The sequence below is a fragment of the Oryzias latipes genome, chromosome 17, assembly GCF_002234675.1.
Source record: "Oryzias latipes chromosome 17, ASM223467v1".
Taxonomy (NCBI): Eukaryota; Metazoa; Chordata; class Actinopteri; order Beloniformes; family Adrianichthyidae; genus Oryzias; species Oryzias latipes.
In genome coordinates this window covers 11,188,886-11,209,454 of record NC_019875.2, presented here as the reverse complement: position 1 = coordinate 11,209,454, position 20,569 = coordinate 11,188,886, and the positions used below count along the sequence as shown (strand labels likewise).

Sequence of the window (20,569 nt, the reverse complement as noted above, 5' to 3'; positions counted from 1 at the left end):
TGAAAGTAATCTGGTGCACCAACTCTGTAAACTGTATCAAATTGACAAAAGCCGCAAAACCCCTTACCATCCCCAAGGCAATGGCCAATGTGAACGTTTTAACCGCACGCTGCATGACCTTTTACGGACATTACCACCTGAGTAGAAATGCAGATGGCCTCGCCACCTTTCTCAAGTTACATTTGCCTACAATACAACTGTCAATCAATCAACTGGTATGACCCCATATTTCCTGATGTTTGGCAGAGAACCGAGGTTGCCGGTAGACTTTTTGATGGGAAGTGAAATGGAGCATGATCTTCCTTTAGACGAATGGCTTGAAGAGTATCAGAGCTCCTTAGCTGTGGCCTATGCAGCGGTGCAGCAGAAGATGGAAAACACCAGGGCGCAAAGAGACCTGAAAATGCAGGGTCAGTGTCTGGCCCCAGATTTTGATAAGGGTGATTTGGTGTACACAAGGAATCATGGAGTTAGAGGAAGGAATAAAATCCAAGACTTTTGGGACCCAACTCCCTATCAGGTTGTTCGCCGGCCATCTCCACAGGGGGTTGTGTATTCGGTAGCCCCTGCAGGTCAGGACGGTCCCCTGCGACAGGTTCACAGGGCAGAGCTACGGAATGTCCCTGAGAGGAAGCCGGCGGGGGAAGCCTCAGTGAAGGGGGAGGTTCCGGAGCATGCACAGGGGGGCGTAGGTGGTGTTGATGATGGTGCTGAGCTCCATTTGGATGACTCATTGAATGTAGACGATGAGGAGGTACCACCTCAGATACAACCTCCTCAAGGTCAGGAGCTCACGGAAGAAGCTGACAGGCCACTAGTTTGTGAGCCCAGGAAGTCAACCCAAAAAACTGAAGGACAACATTCTAACCCACATAAATTGCCTATATCAGCAAAGGTCTCGGTGGACCCACATCGTCGGGTCGACGATGTACTTTGAGGGGGAGAGATGTAACGGGAGTCACCTGTAGGTGTCTCTATACCCATTGTTCAGGGGGTTTAAAAAGGAAGTTGACGTGTGGTTGCTATGGCGCTAGCTTCCTGTGAGAAAGCTGGTTAGCTCAGAGAGCAGCGTGAGTTGGCTCGAGCAAAGAGTGCGGTAAGACTGCTGTTATCCTTACCTGTGGATGATGTTCTTAAGCAGTGCTTGATGCTTTATTTTTTATTTTATGACAGGATCACGGCAGAGGTAGATCCTGCTCTTCTGGGGGTTTTAAAGACTGGGCGTGAGGTTTTGCGACGCACCAGGTATTTTACACTTTTATCACAGCAGAGGTATATTTTAAACAAATGGTAAATTATTTTTTATCAAATGTTTTTAATATGGTGCTTCTTCTGTTTTTAGTGTTGGAATAATGTGCCCTGCTGTCCTGTTTAAGTTTATGTTTTGTACTTTGTCCGCTCCTGACGGAGCTGTCCCAGCGTGATTGACTAATCAAGTGCAGGAGCGGACTATTTACCCTCTGTTCTGTTTGTCATTTTTTTTAGTCACTTCCTTCAGGTTTCACCCCGCATGTTATTTTGGTGGGTGCCGTATCCCACCGAGTGCTGTGCATCACAGTTACGTTGCATGTTTTCATTATTTATTGTTGTGCATGAACTGTGTTTTTTTTTGTCTGCATGCTCCTGTGGTGTCAACATTTTTATTCTACTCATGACGGGGTTTTTGTATTAATAAATCTTCGTAACCTGCTTTGTGGTAGTTTTCCCTTTCTTGGCCCCTGCAACAGAATCAAATAAACACAAAGAAAAAGTATTTTACGATCTTTTATATTCCTAATTTCTCAGTGTTTTATCAGGGTCTGTTTGGTTGAACACAAAGCTGATATACTGGAGATGGTAAATGTGTTTAGATCAGTGAGGGCAATTTCCCACGGCACACTTGATCATCTCGCACACCGGTTGAAAAACACTGGTCTACATGACCCAACTCCCAACGTTAAAGTGCCTAGGATAGCACAAGGGTTAATTATCACACTGGTTGAATATTTGGCTAAAGATGTCCTGGATCAATTTTAGGTCAGTGAATTAGATTCAACTATCAATCAGATCAGCAACCAAAACTTATGATAGGAATCAAATCCTTGTTAAAATGAATTGTTAGACCCTTAACCCTTGTTCTATCCTATGACCCCACCCTTACATTGACGTGTTCTCCCTACCATGACAAAGGTGGATAAAGGTGAAGAGGATTTCATGTAATCCATGGACACCAGTGAAGATCAGAAATCATTGAAGATCATCCCCACTGTCTAGTGGGGTCCAGATGACCCAACTCCCAATGTTGAAGTGCCTAGGATAGCACAAGGGTTGCTAGACGGTTATGATTCAACAAATGCTCAAGAAGTTTTGAAAACTAACAAATTAAAAGAATACAAAAAGAAATGCTTGGGATCAGTGTGCTTTATTTGGATATCTGCAATAAAACTTGAAAACTCTCTTAACAACAGACCACCATAATGTATAAATGTTTCATTAATAGGAAGTTATACATTTATTCAAAGTCAGATTTAAACACATTTAAGGTACATTTTACATCTTTATCAGCAGTTAACTACAGCTATGTTTATATACATATTTTTAAACATTTCATGCAAAGATAGGCAAATGGTTTTTGCACCTTCAGAAAAACATCATACTCTATTGGAGAATCTCACAATTGTATGCAAAGGTAATCTATTACTAAAAATCTACATGTGGCAAATACATCTTCCAATATTGTGAATCCTCCTGAATGCATCTGTTAGGGGTGTAATGGTACATGTAGTTGTATTGAACCATTTCGGTACGGCAATTTTGGTTTGGTTCACTTTGGTACAGTTTCAGTACTCCACCCCCACCCCACCCCCAAAATGTATAATCTTTGAGCTGAGGTGGAACTAATGTTAGCCAAGAGTTTCCGCAAATACGCTATTGGGTAACAGAGGTGACAGTAAGGCATGTGAACAGTATCAACATTGCTAATGCAGATGTGAGGCCAGAATTTGAGGACCCCCCCCCCCCCCCCCCCCCCCCCCATCTCCTTACGCTCTCCTGTGTGGGGGGAACACTTTGGCTTTGTTGTGAGCATCAATGAAGGGAAAAGACAATTGGACAAGTCGAATGCTGTGTGTCGACATTGTTGCACAAAAATAGCGTGTACACCCAACACACTTTAATGACATCACACGACTGTAAAAATCAGGTCTACAAGAAAAAAGTGTGCAAGTAAAAAAAAAAAAAGCTACTTGTTTTTCAGGCCAGTGTTAATTATCCAAAGTTTTTGGTTACTGGCAACTAATACTTGTATTATTTTATCTAGCAGATCACCTACATAGGTTCACTTTATTCATTGTTATATAAAACCAATAAATGCATTTTGCAAGTAATTTTTTTTGACTTTTTGTCACAAAAAAACAAACAAACAGAAAATGTACCGAACCGAGCCCTATGAAATACTGAACCGAACCGAAATGAGATTTTAGCGTACCGTTACATTCCTAGTATCTACTGCATTGAAATATTTTTAATTTATTTGACAAAAACATGGTGCCATTTTAATATTTTTGCTTTATTCAGAATAGTCTGAATATCCAGGAAAACTATTCTTTTAAATAAAAATATGGGTTCTTGGATGTGTGAACTGTTGCATTCATGGTAAAAAACATGAGTTTGATCAAAGATTTTACATAATTTACAACATAAAATCTTCCCAATGGTGCGATTTCATCATGTGTTCTATTATAGGCAGTTAAGGAAGAGAAAGCAAAAACGAATGACACCTTTTACCAGTTTGGGTGTTCATGTAGTCAGCTAACTCTTGTGCTATCTTATGGGGTCCAGATGACCCCACCCTTACATTGACATGTTATTCCTACCATGACACAGGTGGATTAAGGTGAAGAGGATTTGAAGTGTTTTGGTTTACTACATGTGGCGTTTTACTACTGTGTGGGTTTTCATGTGGGCACATAATGAACTACTTCGCGTATAACATTCTTGACAAACTTTACAAGAATAAAGGCTTTAACCTGTGTGAGTTTTCATGATAGGTCAAATTTCTCAAGGAGACAAAAAACTTACAAATTTCACATGGAGATATGCAAGTTCTTATGTGGGCTTTTAATTTAGTACTTTGAGAAAAGTTTTTTTCACATACTTTTGCATGTGTGAGTCCTCATGTGGGCCTTTAAGGGACTGCTTTGCATGAAACCCTTCTGACATAGTTTACAAGAATAAGGCCTTTCACCTGTGTGATTTCTCATGTGTAAGGTCAAACTATTTGCATAGATGAAGGTTTTCTTACAAATGTCACAGGAATAAGTCCTCTCACCTGTGTGACTTCTCATGTGAACATTTAAGCAAGAACATTGAGTAAAACATTTTTGACAAACTTTACAAGAATAAGGCCTTTCATCTGTGTGAGTCCTCATGTGGACCTTTAAGTCTCTACTTTGCATGAAACCCTTTTGACATATTTTACAAGAATAAGGCCTTTCACCTGTGTGAGTTCTCATGTGTAAGGTCAATGCACCTGAACGGATGAAAACTTTCTTACAAATGTCACAGGAATAAGGCCTCTCACCTGTGTGAATTCTCATGTGAACATTTAAGCAAGAATGTTGAGTAAAACATTTTTGACAAACTTTACAAGAATAAGGCCTTTCACCCGTGTGAATTCTCATATGACAAGTCAAATTTCTTAAGGAGACAAAGTGTTTCTCACAAATATCACACGAAAAAAGCTTCTCACCTGTGTGAGTTCTTATGTGGGTTTTTAAGTCCCTACTTTGAGCGAAACTTTTTCCACATACTTCACAAGTAAAAGGCCTTTCACCTGTGTGAGTTCTCATATGACAGGTCAATCCACCTGAATGGACGAAACCTTTGTCACAAATCTCACAGGAAAAAGGCCTTTCTCCTGTGTGAATTCTCATGTGGATTTTCAAGTCACTACTTTTAAAGAAACTTTTTCCACATACTTCACAAGTGAAAGGCCTCTCACGCGTGTGAATTCTCATGTGAGCATTTAAGTTGGAATTTCTAGTAAAACTTTTTTCACAGACTTCACAAGAATAAGGCATTTCGCCTGTGTGTATTCTCATGTGGGCCTTTAAGTCTCTACTTTGCATGAAACCCTTTTGACAAAGTTTACAAGTAAAAGGCCTTTCACCTGTGTGAGTTCTCATGTGGATTTTCAAGTCACTACCTTTAGTGTAAATTTTTCCACAAGCTTCACAAGTGAAAGGACTTTCACCTGTGTGAGTTCTCATATGATAGGTCAAATTTCTCAAGGAGACGAGAACCTTCTTACAAATTTCACACGAAAAAAGCTTCTCACCTGTGTGAGTTCTCATGTGGAGTTTGACATTTTTCCTTTGAGTGAAATCTTCTTTACATACCTTACAAGAAAAAGGTTTCTTACCTGTAGGGGTTTTCATATGAGCTTCTGAGGTAGAACTTTGAGAGTAACTTTTTTCACAGACTTTACAAGAATAAGGCCTTTCCGACGTGTGTATTGAATCACTATGTTGAGGTAAAATGTTTCCACATGTGTCACAGGAATATGACTGACATAAGACAGCTGGACTCTCCTTCACATGAGAATCTGAAGGAGAGTCCAGCTGGACAGTCACAGCATCGCTGTTTCTGATCTGAGTGTTTGCTTCCAGAACTGGGTTCTCACTTGGTTCTGGTTTGGAGTCCATCTTTTCCTGATCATCCTCAGTGACCATGAAATCATAATTTTCCTGCTTCAGTTCCAGCTCCTCTCCTTCCTCACCGATGCAGATCTCCTCCCACTCCTCCTTTATCAGTGGAAGCTCTGGTTTCTCTTCATCCAGGCTGGAGCTCCTCTCCTGCTTCCAGAGAAGCTGCTCATCATCAGTCTCCTCCTTACAGATGTTTTTCTCTGAGAAGTCTGCAGGAACAAAGATTCAAGAGGAAAAAACATCTGAAACATTAGATAATATGACCTTATTTCCTTTACGACATAAAACATCAATGTATGCAATTTTATAATCACAGCATTTATTCACATTTTTCCACAGCTTTGTTTCATAACAGCTGCTCTAATATAATTAACACAAACAGTCACATGGAAAAGAAAGAACAGCTCCTTTCAAGAAGAACCAAACTGTTGTTCCATAAAACGTTTCTCATCTAAATGAACTCAAACATTTACATGATAACCTCTTTCATTTATGGACTGTTTTCTTGGCCATTTTGTTCTTTTTTCTTGTAAAAGTCGTTTCTTAAAGATTGTAAATGAAGCTGCTGTGTGTAATCAGTCCATCTCTGTGTAAATAGAGCTAAAAAGCTGAGCTTCAGACCTTTTGCCATGTTGTGCAGGAACAACCAGGCGTGGCTCATTTGCGGAGCGTGATGTGTGTAGGGGTACAGAGGTGCAGAGAAGCTGGTGGAGTCCACCACTCTGTAAATGACTGTCAAGAGTTTGGATCTGATGTGGACAGCTAAAGAAAGCCAGTAAGACTTAAATAGAGGACTGTCAGGATTTTCTTTAAAAACAAAAAAACTGTCATACAGCTGCATTTTGGAACATTGTCAGAGTTTAACCAGTGCAGCTAAGAACTTAACACTGAGAGGACAAACAACAGCAGACTACAGAGGTGGAAAAGGTCAAACAAAGGATGTATGGGGACTTGTGAGACAGTTTGTCTCAACTGAAGGAGGAACAGGTGTATCTGTACCCATCTGCAAGGCAGAGAAATAGAGATGGAAGAATATAAAGCAGGTTACAGTGATCAAAAATATTTAGATATATAGTTGATATATCTAAAAAAAAATATATAACAAAATTTGGATGATTAAAAAAATCAAAAGTAAATGAATATACATTTAAATGTACTCCTAATCACAAGAAGACATGTTTGTAGTTATACATACAGTAAATTACATTTTTTTATTTGATTTGATTTGAAATGGTTTATTTCAAGCAACTAAATAAGTACAATACACTAAAACAATACAATCATCAGTTATACATTCATACAATGAATTAAAATGAAAAAGCAATCCACCAAAATGCTTTTCATGTTCTTCTTCAACACTGCTTATTCTGTCACTTAAATAAAATGAAAATGGTATTTGACATTTCATTTTCACAAAGTTCTCTAGTAAATGTCTAGCACAATTCATTTAGAGATGTCTAATTTGAAAATTAAAATTGATTCAAAGAAATGCTTTTTAATTTTCAAAATGTAACTGCATCAAATGACTCAAAATTAAAATGAAAAAGCAATACTTCCAAATGCTTTTTCATTATATACTTAAAACTGCACATTCTGTGGCATAATCATGGCCGGCCCTCCCTATACGCGAATTACGCAGCCGTGTAGGGTCCCCGTCACCACCAGGGCCCCGAGGTAGCGAAAAAAAGTAAAACAAAGAAAGACCCAAATCTGGCAACCCATTTCATAGAATTTCCGTACCAACGTGCGCTCTGAATATTGTGCAGAAGAAAGTTGCCTGCACTTTTGTGATCCCCCCCTTCAACACACTTGAACCAATTTGGCAACCCAAAAAAGGACGTTACGCCCCTCTTAGCAACGATTGGTCAACATCATTGCATCTGATCCTGGCACACTGTACAGTTACGAGCGCATTGTATTTCAATAAAGTTGGGAAAAAGAAAAAAACGAGCCCATTTTGTCACACTGATCAAAGCGACAACAAGAGAACTTCATGCCAAAGATACTTTATCCATCATTAGGAGCTGAAAAAAGATGAAGAACTTCAACATCAATCACAAGATCAGTTTGGATGATGTTGGGGCCGTCTTTTTTACATTATCCAGTATTTCTATGCAGCTGCGCAATTTACGTAAATACTAATCGATCTGAGGTAAAGATTGTACATAAAACGACCCCGTTTGTCGTTATTTCCAATGGAAAACTCGAAAATAATTCTGATACCCAAGTTTCTAAGATGAGGTCGGACATGGCCTTCTAAACGGCTGAAAGCAGAGAAAAGTAAATAATGATAATGGTATGATGGCTGATAGATGTTTAAATAACTCACGTTATCGTATTGGTTAATTGTTTTGCTAACACATATTTAGTGCATTCTGCATTTTCCGGTTTATGTCATTGAAAAAACTGCTGTTTATTATAGCAGGTCAGGTAGTTTGACTTTTTCAACATTGAATGTGTCTTAAAATCTTGCATTAGCATGAAATATGGAGAGTCAAAACTGCTAAATACATAGGAAATAAAGGTTGTCATTTATAGATGATAAACAAAATAAATGTACTAATTTTAAAATCATGAACGTACAAAATAATAGATAAAGACGTGTATAAATGCTTATAGTTCCATTTATACTCAAATTATTGTTCACATTTATTATTTATAAAATGGGTACATTTTTTTCTTATTTGTATTTTGCAGTTTTGGTTTTACATAATGATGATGCTTTGCACAGTTCCGTCTCAGCCGACAGTTTCTTCTGCTCTCCAAAAGTATTGGAGGTGGTGCAGCGTCCACATCCCAAGATGTTCTTGTCATCCAGGATTATGTCATCTCAGGTAATTTTATAGCATGTAAAGTAAAAAAAAAACAGTGTCTGCATAACCCCTTATGTTCATAAACAGCAGCTGAGGAGTATGTAGTCCCAAGTTGTTCATAATAAAATGAATAAATATGACCTCATACAAATATACAATCAAACAATAAATCTCTCATAAATATATAAAAAGATCATGAATTTGTGAAAAACCTGCACACAGATTTAAATGAGCCACTAAACTAGTAGTATTCTACGACGGAGTTGTAGAATAGTAGTTGTAGTAGTATTCTGCTTTAGGTATTTTATTAGTTTTATCATTGATTATTTTATAATAATAATTTTTGTTTTTCAGCTGCAGAAGAAACTCCTGTCACCACATCTACTGTTGAAAGGGAAAACATTTGACTGTTTGACTTTTCACTGTTTGCTGTATCTTATGTTCCAGAGGCTCCAAGAGATGCCTGTTTGGAAGAGGAGCCTAGTGGATCCAAAATTCCACCTACCAGTACCTCAAATCCAGTTGGTCCAGATGAATGATGGCCAACCACACTCTCTGATCCAGTAAGAATGGATTTGGTGCAAAGAGGTCCTTTCCAGACTGAGAAAGACTCTGACTTTCCAAAATCCCCCTCATTGAGTTGTTGTGTTCTTTATGTTGGATTGTTTTATCGTTATATAATTTAGTATTAAGTTTCTGTTTTTAATAAGTTGGAGTTTTGTGAATTTCATTTGTTGAGTGCCTAATGTTACATTAATATATATATATATATATATATATATATATATATATATATATATATATATATATATATATATATATATATATATATATATATATATATATATATATATATATATATATATATATTTATTATGTTTTATGCATCATTAGCATCTTAAAAACATCCTAATAATAATGCTTGTAAATGTGTTAACTAAGGAATTTAATAAATCTTATTAGACTTATTGTACTAATAAATGTCTTACTAACACCCTATAAATTCATTTATAATGCTTGTTAATGTGTTAACAAAGCTTGTTAAGGAATCTTAATATAAAGTGTTACCAATGCAACTTGTGTTTTTTTATACTTTATAATCCATTTTTGGCCTGGTGCGACTTATACTCCGCAGCGACTTTTAGTCCGGAAAATACGGTAGTTACCTTAATTCCTTTCTATTTAATGAATAACTGCAGCTTTCTAGCTTTATTCTAATGTAATTGATCAGACACAACTGAATCAAAAAGGTAAAATGTTAAGATAGGTAGAGTAAGGTAGACTGTTAAGTGTGGGCGGCCGTGGTGCGTGGGCGGCCGTGGTGCAGGGGTAGGGTGTTCGACCCATGATCGTTATATTGCAGGTTGATTCCCGCCTTGCACGCCCATTTGTCAAAGTGTCCTTGGGCAAGACATTGAACCCATCCTTGCCTCTGGTGGGAGGTTGGCACCAGTGTTCGGCAGAGGAGCCGCCGCTAGTGTGTGAGTGTGTGTGCATGGGTGAATGGGACTATGACTGTAAAGCAGTGTTTTTCAACCTTTTTTGAGCCACGTCAACACTTCAACCTTGACAAAAATCCGGCGGCACACCGGCATTCAAAAAAGTAAAATAAAACGGAGAAACTCGGTCTGTATCGATCTACAGTCCCTCCATAATCTCAGTGAATTTTTGTGATAATTATGGCAGAAAAAGCTGGAAGCTGCAGCTGTTTTTTTAAGATGTAATTAAAGTTAAGTTAAAAGATTTAAAAACTGTTTGATTTGTGGTCGTTGTGGTTTCACGACGTTAAGAGGAGAGAGTTGTGCGCCCAGATGCTCACACTGTCACTTTAACCCAATGCATCATGGGAGATGTAGTTCAATAATCCGCCGAATGTAGAGAGACTAGCGTCTCTGAGCGTCATTGTTTTGTTCACTTGTTCCACGGTCTGACACCGGATTCTGTAGAAAACTACACCGCTAAAGACGAACTTTAGCTGGTATTTTTGTTAGAACTGAAAGAATTTTTCAGCAGAATTCAGAACAAGGAAGTGAAAACTTTAACCAGTTCTTATTGGTCAGACTGATGACATGTGATTAAGATCCCAAAAATGATTGGTGGAGACAGTTAAAGGGGCGGAACTTTTCATAACGCAGCTGAAGCTGCGGCTAAATCGTGGTACCGTCATTCTTATCAAAATGTATTTAATAGAATCAAATAAACACAAAGAAAAAAGTATTTTACGATCTTTCATATTCCCAATTTCTTTGTGTTTTATCAGGGCCTGTAGGGATGAACAAAGAACTTAAATCCTGGAGATGGAAAATGTTGTTAAACCGGTTAATGAGGGAAATGTCCCACTGCACACTTGACCATCTCCCACGGCACACTAGTGTGCCGCGGCACACTGGTTGAAAAACACTGCTGTAAAGCGCTTTGGGCCTTCGAAAGAAGGTAGAAAGCGCTATATAAGTATACGCCATTTACCATTTACCAAGATCCATAGACATACTGGTTAATGCAGTAAACCAGTTCAAGATGCTCAAGCATGTCAAATTTATAAGATTAGGAAACTCCTCCACACTCACAGAGGAGCTGCTCAGGCTGGGGAGTACAGAGTCACTGACAGCAGCAGAAAACAGTGACTTTTCTCCTCCTTTGCTTTGTTTCTTAGGAATAAAAAACATTCTTAGTCAGAACAGTTACAGTTTACGTACCTATTCGTTCCAGCTTTATGACAGGAATCATGGTGATGTTCCACTGCTGATGCTGATGATCCAACAAATCAGACTTGAACTCCATCTTCACATCAGTCTCCTGATTCAGGAGCAGCTGCTCTCCCTCCTGGTTACTGCAGAGTTCCTCTGGTTCTTCTTTAATCTGTAGAGGTTCTGGTTCTGCTTGGTCCAGACTGGAATGTCTCTCCCGTTTATGGAGGTGCCATTTATTCTTATCATCACACAGATGTTGATGTTGAACATCTGGGGCTAGAAGACACAGAAAGATAATGCTTTAAAAAAGAGAGATGCATACTCACAGAGTTTACTGCTTCACCAACAAAAATGATATTAAATAGATCAACAGATGTTGATGTTGAACATTTGGGGGTAGAAGCCACAGAAAAATATGATATTAAATAGATCACAATTTTAAGTTACAAATAACGTAAATTAAACAAAGCCACCTCATTAGCATTTTAGCTGTTGTATACAAGGACACAAAATGCATTATTTAACAAATTTAAGACAATGAATGATACACAAAATATAAGCTAAGCTACATGTGATAAATTTATAGAAAATCCACTTTTTTTTTCAAAACGTCAGTTTCAGACAACTCGGAAAAAGTAAACTTTTGGACGTCCTTAGCAACGGTGGTTGTTTGCTGACTACGCCCACATTCCTTATTTGTCCATACAGCGGGGAAAATAAGTATTGAACACGTCAACATTTCTTTCAAAAAACATATTTCTAATCGAGCTATTGACATGAAATTTTCACCAGATGTCGGCATCAACCCAAGTAATGCACACATAGAAAGAAATCCAAACATTTATGTCCATAAATGAAGTAATGAGTAATAAAGTTAAATGGCACAGGGAATAAGTATTGAACACATGAAGAAAAGGAGGGGTTAAAAGGTCTGGCAAGCTAAGAAAGCAGCTGGAGTTTGTCAGTATTCAGAAGGTTAACCTGCCCCCTATTAATGCAAAGTAATATCAGCTGGTATAGTCCTGATTGATGCCTTTTAAAAAGGTTTCTCACCAGCAAGCTGTTAGACATAAGCATTGCATGATGGGTAAAAGCAAAGAGCTGTCCAAAGACCTACGCAACCTTATTGTTGCAAAACACACGAGTAAGCCCTGGCTGCAGCCTGCAGAATGGGTCAACATAGTGGAATGCTTTGAACGCAGAGGAATGTGAACATGCTGTGGAATGTTAACCCCGCCCACATTGAGCCCGTCTGCTGTGGAGTGTTAACCCCACCCACGCTGAGCCCGTGCGTTTGATTCACCTTTGTCACAGCAGTTGTGATTGCAGGAAAGGGGAAGAATCAGTGGAGCACATTTTGTGACATTGTGAATTGTATGAGGAAGAAAGAGAACAGAGGGGAGGAAAATTTGAATGGTGCAATTTTTTTTATGTATCACTCAAAAAAATGATTCAAGCCCCTCTTTCATGTAACACAATAAAGTTCTGTTTGTTTTATTTAAAAATATTTATTTTAAAAGAATGTATCTACATTTAATTGACCTAACACAAAATGTATTAATAGTTTCCCCTATAACTCCAGTAATCCAAAATAATTGAGTTCAAGTAAGGGGCATGCTGTTGAATGCTGTTTTCCTGTTTCTCTTTATTCTTTTTGCCGTCTCACGGCTACAATTTTTCACCTATTTTAACCATTGAACTATTAAAATGTTCAACTCCTTCATCTAATGCAGTGCTTCTCAAATAGTGGGGCGCGCCCCCAGGGGGGGGCACGAAGCGATGCCAGGGGGGGCGCGCGGTGGTGGCGGTTTTAGGCACAGGTTTGTCCGGTGCGCAAATTTAACGGTGACAGCGGCTCAGTGCTTGGAAAATAATCTGGTCCACTATTCGGTTCCTATTGTCTGTTCTGTCTGTCCGCGGCTGCGCGAGTGAGAACGAAAGGGGAGGGGTGGTGTGGGCCCTGTCTGCCAGGGGAATCGGGGCACGCGGACCACTGCTACCGCTGCCTGTTGCCCAAGATCACCGCTGCCCTTAGATTCCTAAGCTCATGCTAACAATGTCATTCTTTATGAACTATTGTAGACATTTTGATGACGTGTCTTTATTTTCCATCCATGTTTTCTTTGTCTGCCTGTGGTTTAGTTGGTGTCAGACAGACATAAAGACCGCAGGTAATGCAGGAAAACAGCTGCACTTTTATGAGATCAGAAATAAACAATCCGTCATTTAGAAAAAAAAAATCAGCACGTTTTTACCTATTTCTTCAGACTAAAAACGTTAAATATATTGGTGCTGCTGTGTTAATGTTTCAGATCAATTTAGATTTAATATTATTTATTGATTGAATTATTTTTTTCAGCATCAAATGGTTCAGTTGGTCAAAATGTTTCTAGTTTAAATAAGGAATGACAGATTTTTTTTATTTCAGGTACTTTCAGCTTCTTTTCTGTTTTAGACTAGAACAGGGTTTCTGTGGCTAAATAAAGTTAATATTTGTTGAAAGTGGATTTATTTTGCTTTTTTCTTTTGTTAGTGTTAAAAGATACAATTTTAGGTATACAAATTTTATAGATACTGACCTGATGTATTGTCACCGCGCGAGTGTGTCTGTGTGTGTGTGTGTGTGTGGGAGGGGGGGTTATGGGGGGGGGGGGGTCAGGGGGGGCGCGAAACATTTTCTTTTCCTAGGGGGGGCCTGGCAAAAAATAATTGAGAAGCACTGATCTAATGTAATGGCTGGGATGACTATTAGTCCTTCAAATCCTTCGACTTTTCAAAAGTGAAAACTTTAGTTCGTTTTTTTCCACGTAAAAAATGAAACTGTGGCATGAAATCGTTTCAAGTCGGCTTCTCCCAATAAGACGATACACGAATAGCGTCATTTATAGAAATAAGGAATCTATTTATTTATAGCGGCGGCCTTGTTTCATCACCGGAGTGTAAACTCAGCGGCGTAGTTAGCGGGTTTATAATACAGAGGTTCTGAGTTCGAATCTGGCATTAGACCGTTGTTGCTTGTTTTTTTTTTCCCTTTGCCTTTCTTGATAAAATGTAGTTCGACTAACTCGATTATATTTCGTTACATGGAAGAATTTTCTTTGAGGTGGGGTTACTCATATTTATTGGGTGTAAATCCTGACAAAACAATTAAATTGAGTTCATCCAATCAGTTATTTTTTTGAGTCTGTGAGGCCAGACAGAATTTATTAACTCCCTAATACATGCACATGGAAACTTGTAAAAGGCATAAGAAGACAGGAATCACTGTATAAATTCTCTAATTCAATTAAATTTTTTTTATTTAGCGCAATGAAAAACAATAAAAAGGGGATCATGAATACAAAGAATGCATTACAAAAATACTAAACTTTAACAAACAGACTAAACTAAACTGATATTCCTGCCCTTAGACACCCCCCCCCCCTTCACGGTAAGGAAAAACTCCTTAAAAACCGGTAGGTGGCAATATTGCACATGGAAACTTGTAGAATTATTTCCCAAATAATGACTCATCTGCGATGATCCAGTCTAAACTGAGGGAAGTGACTTAAAAAAATAAAATAGAAAAGAAGTGGTCCGATCCTGCATTTGATTAGACGTGTCTCTAGCAGAGCAGACGGACTTACAGTTTTGTGTTTTAGGGGAAGTAAGGATGCTTTGTTACGTGTGGGAGACTTAGGACTGTGATCCGTCCCGCAGCTCTACGTGAACGAGCAACCGGAATTTAGGAGACGGGTCTCCCGGTAAAAGTGTGTCGGGGCAGAGCTCGGAGCGCTAGCTAACGCAGTGTGTAAGCTTCGAAGCCGAAAGGCCGCTCAGTCCTTAGAAACCGTTCACATAATCACGTGGATTTGTGTTTCCAGTCGTGTCCCGACAAAATAAAGGCTGATGTCAGTCCCACATATTTACGTGCAGCCTTTCCGCATAAAATTTATGTTCATGCTAATGTTGTTAGCCCGTATTAGCATACTGCTAATAAGTTAACCCAGGCTTTTTCCGGCTCCGTTTTTCAACAGAAGAAGCACTGACCACATGGATTAAAATTAAAATGATGAGCGAACAGGCGCTTCATAATAACCGTAACATTAATAAAAGCACGTTCAGGAGATCATCTCGTATATTACCGAGCTGACGTATAATGTAGCCGCTCGGCGAAACTAAGTTTCGCTTCCGGTTTTTAAAAACACTACTACGCATGTGCGAATGATTTATTCCGACCAAAACTTTGACCCATGTGAACTTTTTTATAATCTGAAAAAGGTTTTCTGGGCCCATGTCCACGGTTGGATTCTAATTTGACCAATAATCCTTATCAAGATATTTTGCACATGTAACCGCAGCTTATGGTGTCGACTCGCAGCGTGGCGGGGGCGTGGCATCCCGATGGTGTCACTCCATCGGGATGTCAGTCACCCATCACGATGGACGATGGTATCGTCCATCGGCACAACCCAAGTGGAAAGAACACGGGATTACCATAAACCTGCCACGGCTAGGTGCTCTTCGCAAGATTTCAGACAGAAGAGTCAGAACAATCATCAGAAGGGTTCTCCAACAGCCCAGGACCATTCGTGGAGAGCTTCAGGAAGACCTGGAATCAGCAGGTACCGTTGTTTCAAAGAAAACAATGAGTAATGCAATCAACCGCCATGGCCTCCATGCACGCACACCACGCAAGACTCCATTTTTGAAGAAGAAGCGTGTTGAAGCTCGTTTGGAGTTTGCGACACAACATTTGGATAAACCCATGACATTCTGGGAGAAGATACTCTGGTCAGATTAGACCCAAAATTGAACTCTTCGGATGTCATAAGACACAACATGTTTGGAATAAAAATGGCACCGCACATCACCCCCAAAACACCATACCAACAGTCAAGTTTGGAGGTGGGAGCATCATGGCGTGGGGCTGTTTTTCAGCATGTGGTACTGGTAGACTTCATATCATTGAAGGAATAATGACTGGAGAAAAGTATGGAGACATTCTTGATCAGAATCTGCTGTCATCTGCCAGGCTGCTGAAGATGAAAAGAGGGTGGATCTTTCAGCAAGACAACAATCCCAAGCACACAGCCAAGGTAACACTAAACTGGTTGAAGAAAAAGAAAATAAAGCTGCTAGAATGGCCCAGTCAATCACCAAACTTGAATCCAATTGAAAATCTTTGGAAAGAACTGAAGATCCGGGTTCACAGAAGAGACCCCCGGAAGCTTGAAGATTTGAAGGCGGTTTGTGTGGATGAATGGGCCAAAATCACACCCGAGCAATGTATTCGACTGGTTTCTCCACACAGGAGGCGTCTTGAGGCTGTAATCACCAACAAAGGTTTTTTCACTAAGTATTAAATAAATTTCATTAAGCGTGTTCAATACTTATTCCCTGTGCCATTTCACTTTATTACACATAACTTCATTTATGGACATAAATGTTTGGATTTCTTTCTATGTGTGCATTACTTGGGTTGATGCCGACATCTGGTGAAAATTTTGTGTCAATAGCTCGATTAGAAATATGTTTTTTGAGAGAAATGTTGACATGTCCAATACTTATTTTCCCCGCTGTATCTAGTAGGAGTGTGCCAAAATATTGATATGGTGCTATATCGCGATATTTAATCCCGTGATTGATTCTCCAAGCGTTTTTGTCAAGTATCGACCTTTTATTTATGGTTTGAAGATCATGTAAAACATTATATTAATCATCCTTTGGTAAAACGATTCTTCGGAGGGTAGGTAGGGGGCGCTCGTTGCATGATTGGCTGTCGCGGACGGACGAAGAAGAATACACAATCAAACAAAAATGGCAGAAGGGAAAAACAAGGAAATAGCGAGAGCAGCAAGTTAAAAGACGTGCCGGCTGCATTGAAGCTGCATCACCCGGAGTTGTGTGAGAAAGCCGTGGCTGTCGCTTCCCTCTTGGAAATACTGAAAAAATGATCCCTGCACTGTACGCCCAGACCAGAGCTATGGTTGAGATGGTGCTGGAAACAGCAGGAGTGTCATTCCTCCCCTTTGACCCCCCTTCTCGTCAAAGCAGCGGTAGATGAGCGGCGTCTTGACGCTAAAAAGCCTGTGGTTCTCCAGAACAACATGAACATATAAACATACATCACATGCAGCTTTTCCCCTAAAGTTTTGTTCACAAAGATGTTTACTTTTAGATGCACTTTAAGTTCATGTATTTCATCCCTGCTAATTTATTTTAAAAGCAGTTTATTTCTTAAATAACTTACAGGAAAGTTCATAGCTACCCGTTTTTTTTTTTCTGGGAGAATTTTATTTTTGTTTACACCCCAATTGCACTAAATGGTGTCATTAATTTTTAACAAAGACTCTATAATTTGCTCACAGAATTAATATCTGATTCACAACTGTAAAATAAGCAATGGCTATGGTTTTGTTTTTCAAAAGTTAATACATATGTGCCTGGCAGCTACTTGACTTATTCGTTTTTTATCCTGTTTTCAGCAATTTTGTACTAAATAATGGCACTGCTGTTCATGTTCACAAATGTTTAAACCGAATTTTACAGATATTTTTTAAAATGAAAATTGTCATTGTTTGTCAAAGACAGAGTATTACTGATTTCAGCAATGTTACACAAAAGTCTGTTTTTCATTACACCAAATAGGACACAAGTTGTTCATTATTATTGTTTAAAAAACTAAAAAGAAATGGGTAAATAATTTCCAAAAAACATTTTTTCCAAGATCTTTTTCTTAAAGTTTGACATATCGTGAGTTTTTAGAGACGATATATATCGATTATCACATCATCGCCATATCGTAATAGTATCGTTAAAGTGAGCAATGTATCACAAATTGCATCGTATCTTGAGGTACCCAATGATTCCCAGCCCTAATATCCAGTGTAATTCAATATGTTCAGTTCTAGCCATGGATGCAATGAAACCCAAAAATCGCTTCTTATTTTGGCACAAAATGGCCGCTAAACCGTAGGTTGTGTTGCAATCCCATAATAATTACAAAACTTATGTTGAAGACCAAAGCCTTGTGAGCATTTCAATGTTTGTACGGTGTCTCTAGCTAAAAGTATGTTGAAGTTATAATGGTTGTAAGAAACAAAGGTTTTAAAAGTGTAGCCAATGGAACAAAAAATAATGGAAAATCCTGGAATATCTCAGAAACTTCAAGGATTTGAAGGACTAAAAGTCAGATGTCAAAAGTCAAATGTCCGAGCGGGGTCTTGAACCGGCGACCTCATGCACCAAGACTTCCCTATGTATTAATTTTCAACGGCGCAAAATTCCTTGAAAATCCTGAAATATCTTGAAAAGTTGAAGGATTTGAAAAAACAAAAGTCATAGCAGGAATAAGCTGAAAGAGCTGAACATTTCAATAGTTGAATGGTAAAAATAGGTGAAAATTGTAGGAGTTAAGTGCCGAAAACGGCGGAAGATGAGTGTAATAAATAAAGAGAAACAGGAAAACAAAGGGTTGAATGCTTTACAGCATTAAACTAAATTAATTTCTTTGTAGCATTCCAACAATTATACTTTTTCCATTGCTTACTGTGTTTCTGTTGAGTCAGAATTGCAAATGGAAATCTTTCAAATTTTAAATGTGCTCACATTTATATGTTCATATGAAATTTTACTTTTCGAACATCAATCTGCAGCAAATTTCAGACTCAAGTTTGCTCCTACAGACGTGTGCTTTCAGATGAACGTGTCCTCCTTCTCCTGCTTTACCACGTTGCTCCTAGTGACCTCCTGGTAGAGCCCTGCGCGGGACTATTTCCTTCATCCCGCTCCCGCCCAAACCCGCAATATGTATGTCCACTCCTTCCGCACCCGCAAAACTCAGAGAATTTATTCCCGCACAGTAAGAGATGCATTGATTTTGTATCGTCTGCCATCCCGCAGGAAAAAAACACGCATTTGTATTGATATTATTAAAGAGATTCATGTCCCTCCTCCAGCCTCATCTTTTCATGCATTCCTCTTTTGTGTAATTTGCAACTTAATTATTAAATATATTTTCACAAATCCTGTTCGGTAAAAGTGTGCGTGTGTCCGCGCGCAGACAGACGGCCTGAAGCGCGCTGAACCAGCTGGTAAAGATGCAGGTGAAAGTCATTTGAGTTCATGGAGGGAACAAAAATTAATGGTTCAACAGAGCTGAAAATCTATGAATTAATTTTTTCCTGACAGAAAAATACTTTTTTTTAGCTTCAGCCTTTTCCAGTTTTGGAAAAGCACATGGTTTAAATAACTCTTTAATAAACCTTTAATAAATACAATGAAACCAAAACCATTCAGAGTTCTAAAAGATATAAATAAAACCGTCAACTGGATCCTAAAATGAACAAGAAGCCTGTGAAGAGCAGCAAGTATTGAGGAGATGTGGTCATTTTTATCTTCCATCAGTCACTATAAAGGCAGCTGCATTCTAACAGGGTATAAGAAGGGCAAACCCCTCAACCAAACGTCTCTCCTTGCACGTTATCCTCCTATATAATACCACCTAAATTATGTTTACTTTTATTTTTTTACATAGTTAACATAATTCCTTTAATTTAGATTAATGAATAACTGCAGCTTTCTAGCCTTATTCTAATGTAATTGATCAGAGACAACTGAATCAAAAAGGTAAAACACTAAGATCCATAGACATATGGATCTTAGTGTTCATCACTGGATTACTGCATGGTTAATGCAGTAATCCAGTTCAAGATGCTCAAGCATGTCAAATTTATAAGATTAGGAAACTCCTCCACACTCACAGAGGAGCTGCTCAGGCTGGAGAGTACAGAGTCACTGACAGCAGCAGAAAACAGGGACTTTTCTCCTCCTTTGCTTTGTTTCTTAGGAATAAAAAGCATTCTTAGAACAGTTACAGTTTACGTACCTATTCTTTCCAGCTTTATGACAGGAATCATGGTGATGTTCCTCTGGTGATGCTGATGATCCAACAAATCAGACTTGAACTCCATCTTCACATCAGTCTCCTGATTCAGGAGCAGCTGCTCTCCCTCCTGGTTACTGCAGAGTTCCTCTGGTTCTTCTTTAATCTGTAGAGGTTCTGGTTCTGTTTGGTCCAAACTGGAATGTCTCTTCCGTTTATGGAGGTGCCATTTATTCTTATCCTCACACAGATGCTGCTGTTCTGGGGGTAGAAGCCACAGAAAGATAATGCTTTAAAAAAAAGAGAGATGCATACTCACGGAGTTTACTGCTTGTCCAACAAAAATCATATTAAATAAATCACAATTTTAAGTTACAAAGAACATAAACTAAACAAAGTCAACTCATTTGCATTGTAGCTGTTGTATACAAAGACACCAAATGCATTATTTAACAAATTTATGACAATTAATAACACATAAACATAAGCATAATAGAAAAGTGAAAGAGTGAA

General features: G+C 38.7%; 2 protein-coding genes across 23 annotated transcripts in view; one reads left to right on the top strand and one right to left on the bottom strand.

Annotated features, from left to right (window-relative positions):
• LOC110013423 (zinc finger protein 271) overlaps positions 1-20,569 on the top strand; it is a 253,782-nt gene that overhangs the window by 155,172 nt on the left and 78,041 nt on the right. The window lies entirely within an intron of this gene.
• Positions 1-20,569, bottom strand: part of LOC105358153 (gastrula zinc finger protein XlCGF57.1) — a 62,471-nt gene that overhangs the window by 40,583 nt on the left and 1,319 nt on the right. For 3 of the 10 annotated variants that reach the window (XM_023965631.1, XM_023965633.1, XM_023965634.1), the window contains 3 exons: positions 20,060-20,317; positions 11,197-11,466; positions 2,383-5,896 (listed from right to left, as the gene is read on the bottom strand). In XM_023965631.1, coding sequence (XP_023821399.1) covers positions 4,128-5,896; positions 11,197-11,466; positions 20,060-20,317 — 2,297 coding nt within the window. In that variant the 3' untranslated portion in view covers positions 2,383-4,127. Of the gene's footprint in view, positions 1-2,382; positions 5,897-6,308; positions 6,986-11,196; positions 11,467-20,059; positions 20,318-20,569 lie in introns of those variants that run through there. The other 7 variants (XM_023965639.1, XM_023965635.1, XM_023965645.1 and 4 more) reach the window with 4 other exon arrangements.